Source organism: Scyliorhinus canicula, chromosome 17 (assembly GCF_902713615.1).
Source record: "Scyliorhinus canicula chromosome 17, sScyCan1.1, whole genome shotgun sequence".
In the NCBI taxonomy this organism is placed as follows: Eukaryota; Metazoa; Chordata; class Chondrichthyes; order Carcharhiniformes; family Scyliorhinidae; genus Scyliorhinus; species Scyliorhinus canicula.
In genome coordinates this window covers 29699073-29724388 of record NC_052162.1, presented here as the reverse complement: position 1 = coordinate 29724388, position 25316 = coordinate 29699073, and the positions used below count along the sequence as shown (strand labels likewise).

Sequence of the window (25316 nt, the reverse complement as noted above, 5' to 3'; positions counted from 1 at the left end):
TATGACTCTGGCTATAAGACCTCAAAACATTGCACCAGTCAGACAGCACAGCCATCTGGGCTATGTCCTCTGCTGCAGAGAACAGTGTCAATCCCCCTTGCTGTCCTCTACTATTCTTGCAAGTGTGGAGGAACAGAGGGATCTTGGGGTCCACGTACATAGCTCCCTCAAAGTTGCCACCCAGGTTGATAGGGTTGTTAAGAAGGCGTATGGTGTGTTGGCTTTCATTAACAGGGGGATTGAGTTTAAGAGGTTTTGCTGCAGCTTTATAAAACCCTAGTTAGGCCAGTTCTGGTCACCTCATTATAGGAAGGATGTGGATGCTTTGGAGTGGGTACAGAGGAGATTTAATAGGACGCTGCCTGGAATGGAGGAGATGTCTTATGAAGAAAGATTGAGGGAGCTAGGGCTTTTCTCACTGGAGCAAAGAAGGAAGAGAGGTGACTTGATAGAGGTGTACAAGGTGATGAGAGGCATGGATAGAGTGGATAGTCGAGACCTTTCCCTAGGGCGGAAATGGCTGTCATGAGGGGACATAGTTTTACGGTAATTGGAGGAAGGTATAGGGGAGATGTCAGAGGTAGGTTCTTTACACAGATTGGTGGGTGCGTGGAATGCACTGCCAGCAGAGGTGGTGGAGTCTGAGTCATTAGGGACATTTAAGCGACTCTTGGACAGTCACTTGGTCAGCAGTAAATCGAAGGGGTGTAGGTTAGGTTGACCTTAGATTAGGATAAATGGTCGGCACAACATCGTGGGCCGAAGGGCCTGTACTGTGCTATTCTATGTACTACCACTACATTATGTGCTCCTCCCCACCCCCTCCCCCCAACTTGAATGGCTTCCTGTAGCACTATGCCATGGCCAGTCAGCTTATCCACCCTGCAGACTGCACACTCATCCAAACAAACCAATAACACCTCAAACCAGTTGGATATTTGCAGAGGTTGACAGTCCCGCCCTCTGGCTCCGGTTACCAGTCTCAGCTGCAGTCACACCTGACAGTGTCGCTGACCACTGTCCAAACCAAGATTCTAAACTTAGGGATGTGGACTGCCACCTCGAAAGAAGCATCCTGGATGTATCGCAATGCCAGCAGCTCAGCCTCTCACTGAAGGACTGTGAGCCAAAGCTTCTTGTAAACACTTACTGCAGACATGTCGGGCTAACTTAAATGGGTTTCAAATCATTAATCAAATCATAGTGATTTTTATATATCAAATAATTACCACTTGTGTACCCTGCGCACCATTTTAAACCCCAGGGTGCAGAGTTTCCTTCCTTAATGTTAAATCTCTTTTGGACTACTTGTATCACTTACTATATTAGTGTGGTGAATTCATACTGTATTGTAATTCACACTGCATTGCATTGCATTGTATTATGTCCTTGTGGGCTCTGTATGTGAGCCGTTGCGCGGCTCTGCCCATAGGGGGAAGATGAGGAGCTTGTACAGGGCTCCAACCGTGGCTCTACCCATGCCCCCTCCCACTACCGGACGTATAAAGTTCTGCAGCCGTGAGCCTGCTCAGTTCCTCTGCTCGCAGGCTGGCTCAGTTGTAAAACTATTAAAAACAGAGTTTACTTCCAATCGTGTCTCTATTAAATTGATGTGACCATCAATTCACTAGTCTTAGAAAACTTGAAGAAAACTACTATGGAATCAGCCCTCAAACCTGATCGACAAGAACTCGACCCGCAGGTTGCAGAGGCGAAGGAAATTTTCCTACACTGGCTTCGATGTTTCAAGGCCTACCTGGCTGAATCAAGCACATCCGAGACTACAGAGGAGCAGAAACTCAGCCTACTGCACACACGGGTGAGCCATCGTATCTCTACACAACTGAATTGTACCACCTCATATACTGAGGCCCTTGCTATGCTCGACCGGTTGTACGTGCGGCCGATACACAAGGTCTACACGCGGCACATTTTCACTACCCACCGCCAGCACCCCGCAGAGTCGCTGGAAGACTTCCTGCGCGACTTAAAAGCCCTTGCTCGGGACTGCAACTTTCAGGCTGTAACGGCCACCCAGCATATGGAACTCGCTGTCCATGATGTATACGTTGCAGGGCTCAGGTCTAACTATGTGCACCAGCGATTATTTGAGAAAGGGGCCCAGAACTTGGAGGACACTGTAGAGATAGCAACGACTATGGAGGTCGTGTTCCGCAGTCTGAACTCATTCCCCGCGGACCAAGCAACCCCATCGTGGGCCCCCAACCAGCGACTGCCCCAGGCCTGCGCCGTGCAGCCACCCACCCACGAGCGCCAGCGTGCCATTTTTGTGGCCAGCCCCAACACCCACGGCAGCACTGCCCGGCCCGCAATGCGACCTGCAGCAGCTGCGGTCGCAAAGTACACTATGCCCGAGTATGCCTGGCAAAATCAAAACTTTCTAACTCCCCCGCAGTCCAGAGCACTCGCCTCCCAAACTCGCAGACCCCGTAATGCTGCAGCGTGTCTGCTGACTCTGCCTCCGCCCGACACGTGCGACTCATGGGGGCCGCCATCTTGGCAAACCTCCCCCCAACACGTGCGACTCATGGGGGCCGCCATCTTGGCAAACCTCCCCCACGCGGACGGCCATGTGCGAGTCATGGGGGCCGCCATCTTCCTCACCGCCCGCCACGTGCGATCCACGGGGACGGCCATCTTGGACAGCACCTTGATCACCCGCCACGTGCGATCAACGGGGGCCGCATTCTTGGCCATCAACCGAACCGAACCTCGACGACAACAACCTCAGCGGACAGTCATCACGGGGCCACTCCAGCACAGCTGATCGAGCCGCCGACTACCTGCAACTCAACGCAGTCACGTTGGACCAGTCGCGTCCGAAGCACCTCCAGAGCTCGATGATGTCCGTTAAAATCAACGGGTACAGGACACCGCGCCTCTTCGACTTCGGGAGCACCGAGAGCTTCGTATATCCTGACCTGATAAGACGCTGTTCACTCCCTATCTTCCCTGCATGGCAAACTATCTCCCTCGCCTCGGGCTCGCACTCGGTCCACATACAAGGGCGCACCGTCGCAACACTAACGATTCAGTGCGCCAGCTACTCTTCCAACTGTACGTACTCCCCGACCTCTGCACCCCACTCTCTACTCGGGCTCGATTTCCAATGAAATCTCAAGAGCCTCACACTCAGCTTCGGCGGACCCCTACCTCCACTCACTATCTGCAGTCTAGCGACTCTGAAAATCGACCCCCCTCCACTCTTCGCTAATCTCACTGCTAACTGCAAACCCATAGCCACTCGCAGCAGGCGGTATAGCCTGCAGGACAGGGTATTTATTAGAGCCGAAGTCCAGCGGCTCCTACGTGAGCGAGTTATAGAGGCCAGTAACAGCCCCTGGCGAGCTTAGGTGGTGATCGTCAAGACCGGGGAAAAGTTCCGGATGGTGGTTGATTATAGCCAAACCATTAACCGGTTCACGCACCTCGATGCGTACCCCCTCCCCAGAATTCAGACACGTCAATCAGATCGCCCAGTACGGCATATTCTCCACGGTGGATCTGAAGTCTGCTTACCACCAGCTCCCAACCCGCCCGGAGGACCGCCACTAAACGGCATTCGAAGCAGATGGCCGCCTCTTCCACTTCCTCCGGGTCCCCTTTGGCGTCACGAATGGGATCTCGGCGTTCCAATGAACAATGGACCGAATGGTGGACCAGTACGGGCTGCGGGCCACGTTTCCGTACTTGGACAATGTCACCATCTGCGGCCATGATCAGCAGGACCACGACGCCAACCTCCACCGATTTCTCCAAACCGCCCAGAAACTCAACTTCACCTACAATACGGAGAAATGCGTTTTCCGCACTACCAGACTAGCCATCTTCGGCTATGTCGTGGAAAATGGAGTCCTGGGCCCCGACCTCATTGTCCCAGGGCCCTCAAGGTGGTGCCTGGGATTCTTCTCTTATTACGCCCAGTGGGTCCCCCAGTATGCGGACAAAGCCTGCCCACTATTTAAGACCACACTCTTCCCACTGTCAGCTGAAGCCCGCCAGGCCTTCAACTGCATCAAGGAGGACATCGCCAAAGCCGCCATGCGGGCGGTGGATGAATCCGTTCCCTTTCAGGTGGAGAGCGACGCTTCAGAGGTCGCTCTTGCCGCCACTCTGAACCAGGCAGTGAGACCAGTCGCCTTCTGCTCCCGAACCCTCTCCGCTTCGGAACTTCAACACTCAGTCAAAAAGGAAGCTCAAGGGCGGCACGGTGGCCTAGTGGTTAGCACAACCGCCTCACGGCGCTGAGGTCCCAGGTTCGATCCCGGCTCTGGGTCACTGTCCGTGTGGAGTTTGCACATTCTCCCCGTGTCTGCGTGGGTTTCGCCCCCACAACCCAAAAATGTGCAGGGTAGGTGGATTGGCCACGCTAAATTGCCCCTTAATTGGAAAAAATAATTGGGTAATCTAAATTTAAAAAAAAAAAATTTAAAAAAAAAAAAAAAGGAAGCTCAGGCCATTGTGGAAGCCGTATTAGCACCGGAGGCACTACCTCGCAGGCAGGAGGTTTACCCTCATCACCGACCAAAGATCGGTTGCCTTCATGTTCGACAACTCGCAAAGGGGCAAAATTAAAAATGATAAAATCTTGCGGTGGAGGATCGAACTCTCCACCTATAATTACGATAGCATATAATCAACCGGGGAAACTCAACGAGCCCCCAGATGCCCTGTCCCGCAGCACATGCGCCAGCGCACAAGACGACCGCCTGAAGGCTATCCACAACGACCTCTGCCACCCGGGGGTCACCCAGCTCGCCCACTACGTCAAAGCACAAAATCTGCCTTTCTCCACCGAGGAGGTAAAAGCCATCACCAGGGATTGCCCGATCTGCGCGGAGTGCAATCCGCCCTTCTATAGACCGGACAAGGCCCACCTGGTAAAGGCATCCCGGCCCTTTGAACGTCTGAGCATCGATTTCAAAGGGCCACCCCTCGACCAATCGAAACGTGTACTTTCTTAACGTCATCGACGAATTCTCCCACTTGCCCTTTGCCATCCTGTGCCCCAATATGACCTCCCACACAGTCATCAGAGCCCTGAACAGTGTCTTCACCCTGTTCAGCTTCCCCAGCTACGTACAAAGCGACAGGGGTTCATCCTTCATGAGCGACGAGCTGCGTCAGTACCTGCTCGACAAGGGCATTGCCTCCAGCAGGACGACCAGCTACAACCTCAGGTTGAACGGGCAGGTGGAGAGGGAGAACACGACGGTCTGGAAGACTATCCGACTGACCCTATGGTCCAGGAATCTCCCGACCTCCCACTGGCAGGAGGTCCTCCCCGACACGCTCCATGCTATTAGGTCCCTCCTATGCACCGCTACCAACCAGACCCCTCACGAACGATTATTTGTTTTCTCTAGGGGCACTACCACGGGTGCTTCACTCCCATCCTGGTTGAGGACACCGCGCCCGGTTCTCCTCCGGAAGCACGTCCGGACACACAGACCCACTAGTAGAGAGAATGCTACTGCTTCACTCGAACCCCCACTACGCCTTTATTGAATACCCCGACGGCCGTCAGGACACCGTTTCCCTCCGTGACCTGGTGCCTGCAGGATCCACCACCACCGAGGTACCCCTCACACTACACCCCACCCAACCCCCCATGCCCTGCGCCCCCGCGCCTATAGGTTCCCTGTCCACGCTCGGCGCCCCGGTCAGGAATGAAGCCCGGACCGAAACACCCCCGGAGTCCACCCTCCCACCCACACCGATCGTCACCACCCAGCCACCCGAAGAGGCTGCAACCCCGGTGCTCCGCCGATCCGAAAGGACGACTCGGCCACCAGACCGGCTCAACTTGTAGACCAGTCACCCCCGCCGGACTTGATTTTTTTTTTTTTTTTACACAGGGGGTGAATGTGGTGAATTCATACTGTATTGTAATTCACACTGTATTGCATTGCATTGTATTATGTCCTTGTGGGCTCAGTCTGTGAGCCATTGCGCGGCTCTGCCCATAGGGGGAAATGAGGAGCTTGTACAGGGCTCCACCCTTAGCCCCTCCCACTACCGGAAGTATAAAGTGCTGCAGCCGTGAGCCTGCTCTCAGTTCTTCTGTAGGCAGGCAGGCTTAGTTGTAAGACTATTAAAACCACAGTTTCCTTCCAATTGTGTCTCTAGTGAATTGATGGTCACATCAATTAGGCCTCAAACCTTCCCTTATTCCAGATGAACGTTTTTCCACACACTGCCCCTTGGGCCTCAGCACTTACCAGCCAATCAACTGAGCAATTTCTGGTGACCTCAAGGTAGTCCTTTTTGTTCCACACTGATGCTGCATACAGCTGAAACACTCACCAAGTACTCCTCTACATCTGTAGCAGGGCAAGACCACTTTGTGGACAGTGTTTCACTCAGGTGATCTCTCTCCCAGTGCCCATGCACCCACTTCAGGCATTATACAGATCCAGCATCCACAGTAATTTGTTTTTGTAGACCGATAGTCCATCTACCCCTTGTGCAAGAAATCCCATGACACTATTTGAGGAACAAGGAAGCTCTCCATAATCATCAAAATCAGAGATATTTTCCAACCTGTCTATCTATGTAATATTACGCCATGCATGTTTCCTACTGCATTGGCCTCATTCGGAGTAACACCAGTTAAAAAACAAAAATCGACAGACAGTGAAACACTTTGGTACATCCGGATGTGAAAGCCGGATGTGAAAGCATTGTTAATATTAAGTTTTATTTTTCTTGTTCTCTGTAACTGACTGCAAAGCATGTGTCAGTGAAAATGGGCAGCTTTGCCAAGAAAAAAAACAGTACTAAAATTAACCTGTGCTCCTCCATAACTTTCCCAAAACTCCTTTTGTGGCGAAATTGTTATGAAACTTGATACCTTCAATTCCTCTGCTCCAGGTTTGGCTGTTTTCTCTTCTGGTGAACTCTCTTGATCACTATTTTCTGCATCGTTCTTTCTAAAGTAGATGCAAATTTTTTGTTTAAATTACAAAACTAAAGATTCCAATAACATAAAACATCGTTGATTCAAAACCCAAAAAGATGCATTGGTTGATTCAAAAAAAGGAGACCCTCAAATCTGTGGAAATACTGCTATGTGGTTCGCAAGTAACCTGAAGTGAATCCATTGGACGAAAATTACAATTTACAACAGTAGTCGGGTTCACTTAATTCAATCGATACAATTTAACATTCAGTTATAACACGAATATATCATCAGCTACACTATCCTAATTTAATGGATAATCTTACTGGATGCAAACCAACTTCTCTAGATTCTGCCTTTATATAGCTGCCATTTTGGGGGCACAGCTTCTGCTGCCAGTAGTGAAATTGTACTTTTTATTCTAGATTATATATTGAACAAAATGATCAAAAAATCTTCCAACACGATGTGAAAAATGCCTACTCATTATGGAGACCAACAAATTGACTTACAATCAGCTAGTTTATTAGCAGGTTAATTATCCATCATCTCAGATACCCTTGCAGTAATATAGAAGTGGGGCTTGCAGCCCCTCAAAAAGGTCTTCCACCCATTTGTTGAGCTCTGTATCCTAGTTCCATATTGGTTCACTCTCTTGGCTGGCAAAATATCTTATTGATCCAAGGTTGAATATTAATCAGTCGAGCTAGCATCTACTGCCTTTTGTAGAAGTCTTAAATTGATCACTTGTGTTTTCCAGCTTCTCGCCGAAACAGCTTGGCTGATTATGACTTCACTGACCTTCCCACCCATGGAGGAAGTTTCTCTATCCATCCTATAATTTCCTTTGAAAAATTCTAAAAATCTTGGTACGACTGGTCTCCAGATTTGCCAACCCGGGTAAGAAATCTCAATTTATCACCCAGCTGGGATAAACCCCGCCCCCCATCCAAAATTGTAATACGACCATACAAAACAGAAGTAGGTAATTTGGCCTGAGCCTGCTCCACTTTTCAATAAGATCCTGTTTGCTCTGCTGGTGTCATGTCCCACATTCCCATCTACCCCCAGTAACCTTTGATTCCCTTGCCCAAATAAGAAACTATCACCACCAGCTAAAAATTTTCAGTGATCCCACTTCCACCGCCTTCTGAGTCAGAGAGGTCTGAAGTCGCACAACCCTCAGAAAATATCTTGGTTCAAAGGACAACCACAAATTTTAAAACTGTGTCCCCTGGTTCTGGACTCGTTAATACCATCAGGATCATCAAGTCACCCATCAGTCATCTAAACAAGCAGAATCTTTCCAGCCTATCTTCATAAGACAACCGGCTCATTCCCAGTATTAATCCAGTACAGCTCATCTGAACCACCTCCAACACATTTACATCCATCCTTCTTTAAAGAAGGCCAAACCTGCACACAATATTCAAGGTGCAATCTCAACTGGCTGCATTTATCCCAATTTTCTTTGTCAATTAGTCCCAATGTTTTTGTTTTAAAAAGAGAATGCAAGCAGGCTTCTCAGGTTAAAGATGTATTGTGTTTATTAGTTGCTGAAATGATTAAATAAATCCAAAATGTTTCTGCAGATTAGAAGCAAGAATGGAGTCCAAAGGAAAGGGGGGAGGGGGTGAGAGAAAGAGAGAGAGAGAAAGAGAGAGAGAGAAAGAGAGAGAGAGAAAGAGAAAGAGAAAGAGAGAGAAAGAGAGAGAGAGAGAAAGAGAGAGAGAGAGAAAGAGAGAGAGAGAGAAAGAGAGAGAGAGAGAAAAGAAAAGAAAAGAAAGAAAGAAAGAAAGAAAGAAAGAAAGAAAGAAAGAAAGAAAGAAAGAAAGAAAGAAAGAAAGAAAGAAAGAAAGAAAGAAAGAAAGAAAGGAGAGAAAGAGAGAGAGAAAAAGAAAAGGTATGTAAAACAGTTCTTGACTAGAATTATAGATGATCGAGTGTTGTGGTCATTGCAATTAGAGATTCCAATGGCACACACATGCGTGCACATGCACTTTCTGGATGCTTTGGAAACAGGGTGATTCCATTGTATCTCAAGAATATCAACCCCAGCAAAATCAGCCAGTGCCTGACTTTACATCCTCAGTTACCTTCAGCTTGCTTGTATGTCCATTTAAAAAAAAACTCCAGATCTTTCAGGATGTAATTTGGTATTCTTCCTTCATTATTACAATCTCAATCAACTCTTTCTTTAATCATTTTCTTGCCTTTAGCAATGAATAAACTCAATACACCTTTAATCCGAGAAGCCTGCGTAAATACTCTTTTTAAAACAAAAACACTGGGACTAGGAAAAGGTGTCAACGAAGGGGATTGGGATAAATAGAGTCAGTTCATCCCCCACCCGCCCAAGGACATTGGCGAGATTGCACCTTGAATATTGTGTGCAGTTTTGGTCATCTTTAAGGAAGGATGGATGTAAACGTGTTGGAGGTTGATCACCCCTTAATCCCCCTATAGGGGGTAAGGAAGCACTGCATTCCTTCCAAGGTCAATATATCCTTTCTTGGGTTTAAGCATCACATACTGTACACAGTACTCTAGGTTTGGTTTCACCATGGCTTTGTACAGCAGTAGAAAAACGTATTTCCCTTTATATTCTGACACTCAAGATATAAAAGTTGACATTATCAGATTTTTTTTTAACTGATGCAAAGTTAAGATGATACTTTGAGCTTTCTCTTTATTTACAAGTAAAATGGAGCAAAGAAGAGGGTCATGTCACTGGCTTCACATTCTGACAAGTCTGAGTGGCTTCGACACTATGTTGACAGGGAGGCCCTGGATGAGACTTACAGGCAGAAGAGTGTAAAATATTCACACATGAAGGCAAAAAGAAACTGAGCTATGGATAAACCTTCTGTCTTCAGGTTTTTGGACGAAAAGAAGGGAGGACTGATGAAAACAAAAGGACTGCAGCTGTTTATAGAAACATAGAAATAGAAGTAATTCTGCCCTTTCGAACTTGCTCCGCCATTCAATATGATCATGGCTGATCCTCAATCTCAAAGCCATACTCCTGCACGCTATACTTCTAGAAATCTATTTCCTTCTTGTATATATTCAGTGGTATGGCCTTTTCTGTTCGCGAATTCCACAGGTTCACCATCCACTCAAGTGAATAAGTTTCTCCTCATTTCAGTGCAAAATGGCCTACCCCGTATCCTAAGACTGTGACTTCTTGTTCTAGAATCCACAGCCACCGGAAACATCATCCCTGCATCCAGACTGTTTAGCTCAGTCAGAATTTTATACATCTCAAAAGAGATGTTCTCTCTTCTAAACTCCAATCTCTCTGCATAGGACAATCCGGTCATCCCAGGAATCAGTTCTGAAGAGTCATCCAGACCCAAAATGTTACCTCAGTTCTCTCTCCACAGATGCTGTCAGACCTGCTGAGATTTTCCAGCATTTTCTGTTTTTAACCCAGGACACAGTCTGTTATGTCAAGAGAGAGAGATGTGTGAGCACCTTCGGCGAGCTACTAAGCACAATTGTGAGAGGAAAGATGGCTTATGGTCAAAGAAACCCATCCCATGGCAAGCTAAAGAAAGGTTCATCCTGATATGACCTGGAAAGGGGGAGGGGAAGAGAGGGAGGAGTAAGGGGAAGAGATATAATCTGGAGGAATCAACAGGCGTGGACTTTACTGTCGTGTTCAATTTGGGACTTCCTCCGAAAATAGAGAGAAAAGTGTCTTTTGATAGTCAATATGTTAACGACCCTGAAATGGGAAAAAAAACAGACCCAATAATAGTTGGAAAATGACATTGGACCGGTTCCTGTAAAATCTGTTAAACTGCAGAGAGCAGACCGAAATATATCTATGGCATGGGGTTTTTGGTTGTGCCATACTTCTCGTTTCATGCTACGAAACATCTTTGACTTCCAAAACTATCTTGTAGAAGCATTTGCGCATTTAATGTTTGCAATTGCAGTGCATAACCTCTAAAACCGTATCCAATTTCAACTAAAATTAGATTTCAGTTATTTCATAATGTCTCCAGGTAACAATTTTATAATGGATTACCAAAGTAACGGAGCAAGATACTGATTTCATACAGCTTATAAAAATGCATTACTTGGATCTTCCCATTATTCCTGATATTAATTACAACAATATTTCATGATTTAGTTGACTAATAATACTCACTATAACAGAGTTATTAGGTGGTGTTGGAAACAAAGACAACCAATAAGATACCGATTTGGCATCTCACTTCAGAAACTAAAAAGATATGCAGTCCATTCAGAAAGTCAGCCACTCATTCAATTTTTCAGAAAATCTTTGGTGGCCAGAATTTCATGTCATTTTAAAATCCCTTCTGGAGTACATTATCAGAAAATCTGTATACTAATATTATCCCTCACCCCACAAGTAGGTCACCAACTCAACATTTTTAAATCAATCAGAATCCCAAAATTGATGGTCTCTCCAAACCCACGTACCGCAGAACTTTTTCAGAAAGATATTCAGCATCATCATTTCCTTGAGAAACACTTCCCCTTCTGGTTTTCTTCCCATGACTGCGGAACAATTCCACTGCTGCTCGAAGCTCTTCCTCATCCACTCCAAAGACATCTCTGTACAGCATTTCATACACAACCGCTAAAATAAAATATTTAAGATAAACATATATTATATATTTGATTCATTTCTTGCATGACAGTCACAGATTTCGACTGGGTTGGGGGGGGGAAGGAAAAGAGAGAGAGACAGAGAGAGAGAGAGACAGAGAGAGAGAGAGACAGAGAGAGAGAGAGACAGAGAGAGAGAGAGACAGAGAGAGAGAGAGACAGAGAGAGAGAGAGACAGAGAGAGAGAGAGACAGAGAGAGAGAGAGACAGAGAGAGAGAGAGAGAGAGACAGAGAGAGAGACAGAGAGAGAGACAGAGAGAGAGACAGAGAGAGAGACAGAGAGAGAGACAGAGAGAGAGACAGAGAGAGAGACAGAGAGAGAGACAGAGAGAGAGACAGAGACAGAGAGACAGAGAGACAGAGAGAGAGACAGAGAGACAGAGAGACAGAGAGACAGAGAGACAGAGAGACAGAGAGACAGAGAGACAGAGAGACAGAGAGACAGAGAGACAGAGAGACAGAGAGACAGAGAGACAGAGAGACAGAGAGACAGAGAGACAGAGAGACAGAGAGACAGAGAGACAGAGAGACAGAGAGACAGAGAGACAGAGAGACAGAGAGACAGAGAGACAGAGAGACAGAGACAGACAGACAGACAGAGACAAAGAGAGAGAGAAAAAGAGGGGAGAAAGAGAATTTCTGCTCCCTTTTTCAGATTCCAGGCATGGCGGAGGGGTCATGCAGGAGTCCCAAAACAGCTTTTACATGGTGGAATTTTCCAGATCGATTGTCCCCCGCCTCCATCAATGACATAACGGTTATCCCAACTATCGCCATTTGCATCAAATTTAAAATAGGATCAGGCTTTTTACACCCAATAGTTTCCCCCACATAAAATTTTCCGTGAGGGCACGCCAACGTGAATTATGACAGGTCCTCCACGACGAGCATCTGGAAAGCAGAACCGAACAGAGGCGAGTATTAGCTGTGTATGATGATGCAAGTGGAATTTGTTGAAAAAAGTACTTGAAACTTCTACCTCTTGCCAAAACCAAGATTGTGCGACAGAGATGAAGCATTGAGCTATAGTCGGTGGCTTTTTTCATTTACAAATCACTCCCTTTACAAATTGTGTTCACTTTACTTTCTCTAGAAGTTTCCACATTACACCACATCTATGGTAAAGGCTGGAGCTTGGTTGTTCCATATAGGTTCCATATAACATACATATTGAAGACCTACATTGCCAATTACATTTTAAAAATATGCCATGCATGCCACAAACAGAAACCGTTACTTTATTAAAATGCCCTGATTACGATCTTGGTGGCGACTATCAGCTTTAAAAACAAATTCAAACTCAGTTAATTGAAAGAATTACACCACAAGATGATTTCACATTTTCACAGAAAATAATCTACTTCACACTAAGAGTTAAAAAAAGAAACTACTAACTTGAGTTAGAAGCTTAAAAAGCACAAAGATTTCTATAAACCTCAACATCAAGACAGCATTTGATCAAATATAGCATCAAGGAGCCCTAGCAAATCATGGGGAAACACTCCGCAGGTTGGAGTCATACCCAGCACAAAGGAAAATAGTTGTGGTGTTTGGAGATCATCTCAGTTCCAGGACATCACTGCAGGACTCTCTCAGGGTAATGTCTGAGGCACAACTATCTTCAGCTGTTTCATCAATTACCTCCCTTCCATGATAAAGGCAGGTGAGGAGGTTTGTGGATGGCTGCACAATGTTCAGCATCATTTGTGAATCCTCAGATAATAAAGCAATCACGTCCAAATGCAGCAAGACCTGGACAATATCTAGGCTTGGGTTGACAAGTGCCAAATTACATACATGCCACACAAGTGCCAGGCATTGACAATATCCTACAAGAGAGGACCTAACCATTACCCCTCGACACTCAATGGCATTACCATCACTGAAATCCCCACAATCAACATTGTGACTGTTACCTTAATCAGAAACTGAACTGACCTAGCCATATTTATACTGCTGCTACCAGGACAGGTCAAAGGCCAGGAATCCTACGGCGAGTAACTCACCTTTTGACCACCCCCCTCCCCAAAAGAAAGCCTGCCCACCATCTACAAGGCACAAGTCAGGAGTTTAATGGATTACTCTCCGCTTACCTGGATGATGGCAGCGCCAACAACACTCAAGAAGCTAAACACCATGCAGAACAAAGCAGCCTGCTCGATTGCCCTTCCTTCCACAAACATACAAACCCTCCACCAATCGACAAACAGTGGCAGCTGTGCACCATCTACAAGATTTACTACAGGAACTCTTCCAAACCCAAGACCACTACCATCTAGAAGGACAAGAGCAGCAGATACCTGGGAACCTCACCATCTGGAGTTTCCCCTCCAGGTCACTCACCACCCTGACTTGAAATATATCGCCATTCCTTCACGGTCGCCGAGGCAAACTCCTGGAAATCCCTCCAAGAGCACAATGGATGTACATACATCTCAAGGACTGCAGCAGTTCGAAAAGGCAACTCACTACCACTTTCTGAAAGGCAACTAGGGATGGGAATAAATGCTGGCCTAACCAGCAGCGCTCACATCCCGTAAATGTATTTTTTTAACAACCCACTTCTCATTCCATTTCTATTCCCACCCGGGAGTTCTTCTATACTATACAGGATCTTCAGGGTTTCTTCGCATGTGCCACAGCTCTCAGGAATTCACTTTTGGTTCTCAACTGTCGTCACTATTCTCAAAGCTGCGATTTTGTGGGGCCCTTCCTCTCGCATTTGGCTAGGTGATCTCCATTCCGTCAACACCTCAAAGACTGTGCCCTTCCCCCAGTTCCAGCATGGGCCTCACTTTTTGCTTAGCGACTCCAATTCAGACATAGCGACTCCAACTCAGACACTTGGTTTCCATCTGGTCCTGGTCCACAGCCGATTTAAGCTATTGACCCAGTCTCCAACTGCCCGTTTAAAAAAAAATAAAATCCTGTTTCTGTGAGAAATCAGACTGATTAAAGCCAAAATCAAAAATAAACCCTGCAATCTAATCCCATGGCAACATGGCATACCTGGGATGTCCCAGATAGAAAACTTTACCTTCATGCATCAATTTGATTCTGGGAGCACATGAATCTCTCTAATGGGGACAACTGCAATCTTGCCAGTTTTACTGGCTCCATTACAAAACTGACAGGACCGCCAGTTGTTCATTATTTTCACACCTCTAACTAAATCTCTTGATGTAGACATGGAACATCCTTTGAATTGCAGTTACCTATTTCTCAGGTTTTCCAAACCCAGCATAGTTTTTTTTTTTCCATTGATTTTTAGATTTTAAAATTCAATTCCAAAAACTAAAGTTACTATCACATACAAATCATAAAATTCAGGTCTGCAGGAGCTCTAAGAAAACATGTTGGCCATATAATTTCTAAATCGGCTACGACTTTGATTTCCTTTGTATTAACTATGCTTTTTACATGAAAAATATTAGTTTCAGCAAGCATTTTGAAACATTAGTCATCAGCACATCTAGAATTTCATTATGCAACAGATTAATGTTTTAATTCAAGACTGAAATGACAAAGCCTTGCTTGCTTCTGACGGGGGGGGGGGGGGGGGGGGGGGGGGGGGGTATATATAGAGGGAAGATTGCTGTGCTCGATTTATATTAATTAGGCCCGATTGCACAAGGCACAATTTCAAAATTTGGGCCATGATGCAAGACATGGATGTTTTGGAAACTGTGAGGAAGATGGTGAGAAGACTCCAAGAGGGTATAGACAAGCTAGTGAATGGTCAGACAATGCAGATAAATTTAAATGTAGAGAAGTGTGAAGTGACACCATTTTTGGTTGGAAGAATGAGGAGAGGTGACAAAACAGTACAATTTCAAATGAAATGCAAGAACAAAGGGACCAGAGCGTACATGTGTATAATCATTAAAGGTGGTAGGGCAGGTTGAGAAAGCAGCTAATAAATAATGCAGAATTGTGGGTTTTATAGATAAGGGTACAGAATGCAAGAACAAGTCAGTCAAGAATCTTTATAAACACTGGTTAAGCCTCAATGGGAAGCATGTGAAGGTTTTAGAAAGATACAGAAAAGATTAACAATAATGGTTCCGAGGACGAAACACTTAAATGTGGATAGTTTGGCAAAGCTGGGACTGTTCTTCTCAGAGAAGGGAGAGAGGTTTGTTTGATGTGCTCAGAATCATGAAGTGTCTGGGTAGCATAAATGTGGAGAAACTGTTCAGCAGAAGGTCAAGAACCGCAAGGTGACTCACAAAAGAACCAGAGGCAACATGACAAAAAGCAACTTTATGTAACAAGTTGTTTGGATCCAGAATGCACTGCCTGGTGTGTGGTAGAGACAGATTCAATTGCAGTTTTCAAACAGGGAAAGGGTCAAGGAGTGGGACTAGCCGAGTTGCCGTTGCAGAGACTCACACAAAAACTGTGGGCTGAATGGCCTTCTTCTGTGCTACAGTATAACCATTCTACGATTCTAGTATAGATACATTCAAGAAACTAGAAAAAACACACTAAAATGCTGAAGGTTACCCTGATTGTGATCAAGAAGGGTGGGAGAAGACTTGCATGGAACATAAATACCAACATAGATGTGGCTTGTGCCTGTGCTGTAAATTAAATATAAAGCAGCCAGGAGGGAATACAAACATTATTGTGTATCACATTCTCAGGCCATCAAAGACAATGAAATGAAAAGCAAAATATTGCGGAATCGGGAAATCTGAAACCAAAACAAAATTCTGGATAAACTCAGCAGGTTTGGCCGCATCTTTGGAGACAAAACAGTTAACATTCTGGATCTAAATGATCCTTTGACAGAAGTGGCGCACGGTAAAACCGTTCAGAATTATAGTTGGAAAGAGGGCGGAGGTGGTGGGACAGGTCAAGGCAAAGGAGTCGCGGACAAATTAGTAAGTTAAGGGATGAAGGATGCGAACGGTGGCAAAAGAGAAAATAGCAGAATGCATTAATGGGAGTAGTCTACAGTATTCGCTACTCCCAATGCGGTTTCCTCTACAGTGGGGAGACTAAACACAGGTTAGGTGACCGTTATGTGGAACATCTTCACTCGGACGCACAAGCATGACCCCCCCAACCTCCTAGTCGCTTACAACTTAAGAATCTTCTCTCATGCCATCATTCCCATGTCCTAAGCCTGCTGCAACGCTCCGGTGATGCCCAACGCAAACTGGAAGAACACCTCATCTTCCAATTCAGCACGTCACAGCCTTTTGGATTCAATACTAGTCAAAACAACTCTACTTATTTGTTGTCCATATCTCCATTGCCCCGACTTATCCCTGATCGTCGATTCCATCTGTTCAGGCCGCCAGGCAGGAGGCAGAGCTCATTCCCAGATACATAGAGGATCAAGTGGGTCTGCAGGTGGCCCAATTCAGCAGGGAGGCCAGACCCATGCTCCAGCTGGTTTAGCAGCGCCTGGGGCCCAGGCCACCCTCCCAGACTCACTCACCACCTGACCCCACAGCACCAGCTCCGACAGAGCTGCTCAGACAGAGCCAGCCAGATCGCTGGCCCCCGGCCACCGCTGCAATTACATAGAACATAGAACATTATAGCGCAGTCCGGGCCCTTCGGCCCTCGATGTTGCGCGACCCGTGAAACCATCTGAAGCCTATCTGACCTACACTATTCCATTTTCATCCATGTGTCTATCCAGTGACCACTTAAATGCCCTTAAAGTTGGCGAGTCTACTACTGTTGCAGGCAGGGCGTTCCACACCCCTACTACTCTCTGAGTAAAGAAACTGCCTCTGACATCTGTCCTATATCTACCACCCCTCAATTTAAAGCTATGTCCCCTCGTGTTGGTCATCACCATCCGAGGAAAAAGACTCTCACTGTCCACCCTATCTAACCCTCTGACTATCTTATATGTCCCTATTAAGTCACCTCTCAGCCTTCTCCTCTCTAACGAAAACAACCTCAAGTCCCTGAGCCTTTCCTCGTAAGACCTTCCCTCCATACCAGGCAACATCCTAGTAAATCTCCTCTGAACCCTTTCCAAAGCATCCACATCCTTCCTATAATGTGGTGACCAGAACTGCACGCAGTACTCCAGGAGCGGCCGCACCAGAGTTATGTACAGCTGTAGCATGACCTTGTGGCTCCGAAACTCAATCCCCCTACTGATAAAGGCTAGCACACCATATGCCTTCTTAACAGCCCTATTAACCTGGGTGGCAACTTTGAGGGATTTATGTACCTGGATGCCGAGATCTCTCTGTTCATCTACACTACCAAGAATCTTGCCATTAGCCCAGTACTCTGCATTCCTGTTACTCCTTCCAAAGTGAACCACCTCACACTTTTCCGCATTAAACTCCATCTGCCACCTCTCAGCCCAGCTCTGCAGCTTATCTATGTCCCTCTGTATCCTGTAACATCCTTCAGCACTATCCACAACTCCACCGACCTTCGTGTCATCTGCAAATTTACTAACCCATCCTTCTACACCCTCTTCCAGGTCATTTATAAAAATGACAAACAGCAGTGGCCCCAAAACAGATCCTTGCGGTACACCACTAGTAACTGAACTCCAGGATGAACATTTGCCATCAACCACCACCCTCTATCTTCTTTCAGCTAGCCAATTACTGATCCAAACCGCTAAATCACCTTCAATTCCATACTTCCTTATTTTCTGCAATAGCCTACCGTGGGGAACCTTATCAAATGCCTTACTGAAATCCATATACACCACATCAACCGCTTTACCCTCATCCACCTGTTTGGTCACCTTCTCAAAAAACTCAATAAGGTTTGTGAGGCATGACCTACCCTTCACAAAACCGTGTTGACTATCGCTAATCAACTTGTTCTTTTCAAGATGATTATAAACCTATCTCTTATAACCTTTTCCAACATTTTACCCACAACCGAAGTGAGGCTCACAGCTCTATAATTACCAGGGTTGTCTCTACTCCCCTTCTTGAACAAGGGGACAACATCTGCTATCCTCCAGTCTTCCGGCACTATTCCTGTCGACAAAGACGACATAAAGATCAAGGACAAAGGCTCTGCAATCTCCTCCCTGGCTTCCCAGAGAATCCTAGGATAAATCCCATCTGGCCCAAGGGACTTATCTATTTTGACATTTTCCAAAATTGATAACACCTCCTCCTTTTGAACCTCAATTCCATCTAGCCTGGTCGACTGAACCCGAGTATTCTCCTCGACAACATTGTCTTTCTCCAGTGTAAACACTGATGAAAAATATCCATTTAACGCTTCCCCTATCTCCTCTGATTCCACACACAACTTTCCACTACTATCCTTGATTGGCCCTAATTTTACTCTAGTCATTCTTTTGTTCCTGATATACCTATAGAAAGCCTTAGGGTTTTCCTTGATCCTATCCGCCAACAACTTTTCATGTCCTCTCCTCGCTCTTCTTAACTCTCCCTTTAGGTCCTTCCTGGCTAACTTGTAACTCTCAAGTGCCCTAACTGAGCCTTCATGTCTCATCCTAACATAAGCCTTCTTCTTCCTCTTGACAAGTGCTTCAACTTCCTTAGTAAACCACGGTTCCCTTGCTCGACAACTTCCTCCCTGCCTGACAGGTACATACTTATCAAGGACACGCAGTAGCTGTTCCTTGAAAAAGCTCCACATTTCGATTGTACCCATCCCCTGCAGTTTCCTTCCCCATCCTATACATCCTAAATCTTGCCGAATAGCATCATAATTGCCTTTCCCCCAGCTATAATTCTTGCCTTGCGGTATATACCTATCCCTGCCCATTGCTAAAGTAAACATAGCGGAGTTGTGATCACTATCACCAAAGTGTTCACCTACATCTAAATCTAACACCTGGCCAGGTTCATTACCCAGTACCAAATCCAATGTGGCCTCGCCCCTTGTTGGCCTGTCTACATACTGTGTCAGAAAACCCTCCTGCACACACTGCACAAAAACTGACCCATCTATAGTACTCGAACTATAGTATTTCCAGTCAATATTTGGAAAGTTAAAGTCCCCCATAACAACTACCCTGTTACTCTCGCTCCTGTCGAGAATCATCTTTGCAATCCTTTCCTCTACATCTCTGGAACTATTCGGAGGTCTATAGACAACTCCCAACAGGGTGACCTCTCCTCTCCTGTTCCTAACCTCGGCCCATACTACCTCAGTAGACGAGTCCTCAAACGTCCTTTCTACCGCCGTAATACTTTCCTTGATTAACAATGCCACACACCCCCCTCTTTTACCATCTTCTCTGTTCTTACAGAAACATCTAAATCCTGGAACCTGCAACAACCATTCCTGTCCCTGCTCTACCCATGTCTCCGAAATCGCCACAACATCGAGATCCCAGGTACCAACCCATGCTGCAAGCTCACCCACCTTATTCCGGATGCTTCTGGCGTTGAAGTAGACACACTTCAAACCAGCGTCTTGCTTGCCGGTGCCCTCTTTCAAACTTTTAACCCTATCCCTGACCTCACTACTCTCAACATCCTGTACACTAGAACTACAATTTAGGTTCCCATCCCCCTGCTGAATTAGTTTAAACCCTCCCGAAGAGCACTAGCAAATCTCCCCCCCAGGATATTGGTACCCCTCTGGTTCAGGTGAAGACCATCCTGTTTGTAGAGGTCCCACCTACCCCAGAATGAGCCCCAATTATCCAGGAAACCAAAACCCTCCCTCCTGCACCATCCCTGTAGCCACGTGTTCAATTCCTCTCTCTCCTTATTTCTCACTTCGCTAGCACGTGGCACGGGTAACAACCCAGAGATAACAACTCTGTTTGTTCTAGCTCTCAGCTTCCACCCTAGCTCCCTGAATTTCTGTCTCAAATCCCCATCCCTCTTCCTACCTATGTCGTTGGTACCTATGTGGATCACGACTTGGGGCTGCTCCCCCTCCCCCTTAAGGATCCCAAAAACACGATCAGAGACATCACGAACCCTGGCACCTGGGAGGCAACACACCAACCGTGAGTCTCTTTCGTTCCCACAGAACCTCCTGTCTGTTCCTCTAACTATGGAGTCTCCAATGACAAGTGCTCTGTTCCTCTTCTCCCTTCCCTTCTGAGCAACAGGGACAGACTCTGTGCCAGAGACCTGTGCCCCATTGCTTACCCCTGGTAAGTCATCGCCCGCAACAGTATCCAAAACGGTATACTTGTTATAGAGGGGAACGACCACAGGGGATCCCTGCACTGCCTGCCGGTTCCCTCTCCCTCCCCTGACGGTAACCCATCTACCTTCTTCTTTTACCTGAGGTGTGACTACCTCCCTATAACTCCTCTCAATAACCACCTCTGGTTATAACCTGATGATGGAGCAGAATGGATGGGCAATCAGCAGCAGTTTACCATCCAGTGGTGCTCAGGTGCAGGAGCAGCACTACACACCTAATAAAAATTAATTCATAACACCTATACTTCTAAACTTGGGATTTGGGCTGCATGTAGAATATATATACACAAGTATCTTTTTCTCATCTTTTATACAAAAACAGAAATCTGCATCAGTGGATAACAAGCACTTCACTGAGGGGAAGGGTATGCTTAGGAGTTGCCCCAGATCTGAAACTGATGTATAGGATCCTGCAATGGTTGAATCTTCTGTTGGTCTAAAGGTGTCCAGATCTGGACACCTTATTCCTGGTTTGAAGAAATGACAGGTCCAGAAATCGAAATGGAGCAAACATACCCTGGCACTCTGGACTGTTAGTCATCACGGCATGTTATTCTTTGAGAGCTTAGATGTGCAGCGCTCTGTGACTCTGCAGAAGGTGGCTGCTGAGAGCCTAGAGTTGGAGAAGTTCACACAACAGACCCTGCTGGCCGAGCAGGACAATGTGGGCAGTTGCACCAAATTCCAAGATGTCTTTGTCAACTGGCTGTCCTCCTTCTGCACGGTTGTCAACTGCACCAGCGAACTGTGCCACATATTCTGGACCCGTATGGGGGCAACTGCTATTACTTGTCGACCAATGTCCTGGACTAGGTGGAGAGCCATGACAACTAAACAGAGCTCTTGGTGATTCACAACAAGGAAAAGTTCATCTCCGGCAATGGTATGCAGAAAGTGTATTGGATCGGATTGAATGAGGTCTCTGAAGGGGGAAGGTGGAAGTGGGTCGATGGGACTGAACCTGAAGAGGAGCTGAAATATGGTGACAGACACTACCCATACAGCTACTTCGATTATGACCTGGAGTAGTAAAAGAACTGCAGCCTGGTCCGGAACAAAGCCTGGGCCAATGCCGCCTGTAACCAGGTTCACCACTGAATCTACAAGCACACGTTTGAGAAACCGCTGATTAGCTTGTGAACCCATGCACATAGCCCACTAAGGGTGGGGGTGGCAGGAGGGTCAATTACAGCATGCGGGCGCACGATGGCACATTGCTGCCTCACAGCGCCAGGGACCCATGTTCAATACAGACCTTGGGTGACTGTGTGGCATTTGCACATTCTTCCCATGTCTGGATTTCCTCCAGGTGTCCGGATTCCTCCCACAGTCCAAAGACATGCTGTTAGATGGATTGGCTGTGCAAAGAAATTGGCCCTTAATGTACAGGGATGTGCAGGTTAGGTGGGGTTGTGAGTTTATGGGTATAGGGCAAAGGAGCGTGTCTAGGTAGGGCGCTCTTTCAGAGGATTGTTGCAGACTCGATGGGCTGAACGGCCTCCTTCTGCACTGTAAGGACCCTATGATTCAACTGTATTGTACAAATTTACTCGCAGGAAACAAAATGTTAATATTTAAGTAAGAACACAAGAACCAGGTGTATGGGTATGCCACCTGACCCCTCAAACCTGCTCTGTCATTCAAGAAGAAGATCATGGCTGATCTTTTTGTGGACTCAGCTCCACTTACACCCCGCTCGCCATAACCCATAATTCCTTTACTGTGCAAAAATCTATCTATCTTTGCCTTAAAAGCCATCTTACGAGGTAGCCTCAACTGCTTCACTGGGCAGGGAATTCGACAGATTTACAACCATTTGGGTGAAGAGATTCCTCCTCAACTCAGTCCTAAATCTGCTCCCCCTTATTTGGAGGCTATGCCCCTTCATTCTAGTTTCACCTGCCAGTGGAAACAACCTCCCGGCCTCGATCATAATTATTCCCTTCAGAATTTTATATGTTTTGATCAGATCCCCCCTCATTCTTCTAAATTGCAATGAGTATAGTCCCAGTCTACTCAGTCTCTCCTCATAAGCTAATCCTCTCAATCCGGAATCAATCTAGTGAATCTCCTCTGCATCCCCTCCAGTGCAAGTATATCCTTTCTCAAGTAAGGAGATCAGAATTGTTCACAGCAGTCTTCATGCTTAATTTATCTAAGTTTTTACGAGGCAACAAACTCTGCTGCAGAAAGAGAAAAAGTTGAAAGCCAAAATAGTACATCATATACCTCATTTTAACCAGTTGTTTTGCTAGAGTTTTGCAAGCAGCATAGAAATATGCTTCTCAGTGAGCTGCAAGCCAAGTTCAGTCAATAGCGTAAATTGAGTAAACTTCTAGATTGTCATTGGAACTTTACAATGCTTTTTATTACCTAATGGAGGAAGTGAGCAATTATCCACCAACTGTGCGCGACACCATTAGTCGAATTTATTTATTCTCGCAACTAAGTTTGTTTCAATGACCCAGCAGTCAATGCAAGGCAACAGTCGCTTTCTAATTTAACAAAAGACAAACTTACCTTGACACGTGGCTGCATGCCCTTGAAACTGCTTTGTAAACACACTATCATAATGGCCATTGTTGGAACAGCAGAGCAAGATCTTTAAAAAGAGAAACACCATTCTTTACTTTCTCTCATCAATTCTCACAGGCTTGAAAATCAAACAAGAATCCATTAACTCAAAAGCAAAGTACTGCAGACGCTGGAAATATGAGTTATAACAGAACAGGCTGGAAATACTCAAGATCAGGTATGTGCTATGGAGAAAAATACAAAATTTTTGTGGTCCATAACCCTTCACGTTTGGATGCAGTGCAATCGGCCCAAAACTCTGCACAGATGCTGCCTAATCTGCTGAATATTTTGGGCATTTTCCGCTTTTATTTAGTAATTAGTTCAGTTTTAATAACTATTCCTATCCTGAGCTACAGGTGAAGTGTCATGACCCTTTCCTTCATACAACTGGCAAGTTCTGGCAGTGTATCCAAGATCAAATTCCATATTGTATAAACCAACTGCACGGACATGAGGGTCCCGTTCCCGTGAGGCTCTTTTCCAGTAGGCATCTCTCCCTGCTTGTTCTTTCAGCTGCCCCTCCCCAGAAAGGAGTGTCTTACCGAGGGCAGCAAGGTCAATTTGGAGTCTTGATAGTTTGTGATACACAAGTGCAATTCTTCTTTGTGGACAGTCGCCCTCAGAATTACCACAAGTGTTCTAACATTCCATGTTGCAAAATTACCACACAGATGGTGGTTCCCTCAGGCTGCGGTTCACCAGACAAAAAACAAAGAGGGAAAGCCTATTTTTAAGGGCAACTTTTCTAACCCTTTCCCCATTTGGGGTGAGCAGGAGGACATCCTGAAGAGGTCTGCTCAGTCAAGGATGCTATGGCCCAAAGACACCTCCGCTGCAACCCAGCTGTCAGACAATCTTCATGCAGCTGTGGCCTGTATGCAGCTGTGGCCTGTATGCAGCCTGTCTTAGGGACTCTCAGGAGCACAGCCCCATCTTAGTCATCAATTCTCCTCCGCCACTAGGCCTGGCAATCAACCATGGTAGAAGTCTACGTGCGACTTTGTTTAACGTGGGGACTTTGAGGTTCTGTCATAGTTCAGACAATCTTGGATGGGCTGATGGTGAGATTTCAGAGATGTGTCGATCCCCCCTCCCAGAGTTCCCCCATCCACTTCCTCTCAAATACACCTCGCCCAGTATCCCGCTTCACCCACCCCTCCTTTTTCACACCTCCTAGGCCCATCGAAACCTGTTCAATGTCCACAGCCCCTACCCCAATGACACCTCCATTCACTAGCCGACTTAAGCTTGCTCGTGTGGAGGCCCCCCCCCCCCCCCCCCCCCCGGCCCGGTCTCAGAAAAAAAAAAATCCCCTTCAAAGAAACAAATCCAGTGCAAACACACAAAGCCCAGAAAACCATAGTTACAAAAAAAAAAAAAAAATTCCACTCTTACTTTATCCAAATAGGCAACTTACCCCATTCAACCCATATAACAACATGAAATAAAAAATAGAACTACGTGCAATCTTCCACCCCTCCTCTCGGTCCAAGGCCAATACTCAGTCCCAGTCCTTCACAAACACCTCTGCCGTGTCGAAATAAAAGTGTTTGGAGATGTAGGTCACCCTCAACTTAGCTGGGTACACTACACCGAACTGCACACCGCTATAATACAGTGCCGTCTTCACTCGGCCAAAGGCCGCCCACATCCTCGCCACCTCCACAGTTAAGTCCTGGTAAATAAGCATATCAGCTCCAGCCCACTGCACCTCCCGCTTCTGCTTTGCCCAACTCGGGGCCTTCTTCTTCACGTGGTACCTGTGGAAGCACCCCAACATCTTGGCAAAATACATAGTTGGCCTCGGGCCCTCCACCCTTTCGGACAGGCTCACAATAATGTATTGCCACCTCGATCTGTTTCCCACCCAACTTGGCTCGCAGACTCATGTTGGCTTCAACCACCCTCTGCAGCTCCTCACCCATCAAGGTGAGCTGATCGCTGTGTTGTGACAAGGCCTCCTCCATTCCTCTTCATTTTCTCACCCTGCTCCCACACCTCAGCCAAAATCCTCAACACAGCCGCCTTC

The 25316-nt window shown here is 46.3% G+C and overlaps 1 protein-coding gene across 1 annotated transcript in view; it reads right to left on the bottom strand.

Moving 5' to 3' along the window:
* Nucleotides 1-25316, bottom strand: part of alg13 (ALG13 UDP-N-acetylglucosaminyltransferase subunit) — a 141183-nt gene that overhangs the window by 70045 nt on the left and 45822 nt on the right. Inside the window, exons 10-12 of the mRNA XM_038776124.1 lie at nucleotides 23231-23312; nucleotides 11378-11537; nucleotides 6875-6953 (exon numbers count right to left, since the gene is read on the bottom strand). Coding sequence (XP_038632052.1) covers nucleotides 6875-6953; nucleotides 11378-11537; nucleotides 23231-23312 — 321 coding nt within the window. The remainder of the gene's footprint in view (nucleotides 1-6874; nucleotides 6954-11377; nucleotides 11538-23230; nucleotides 23313-25316) is intronic.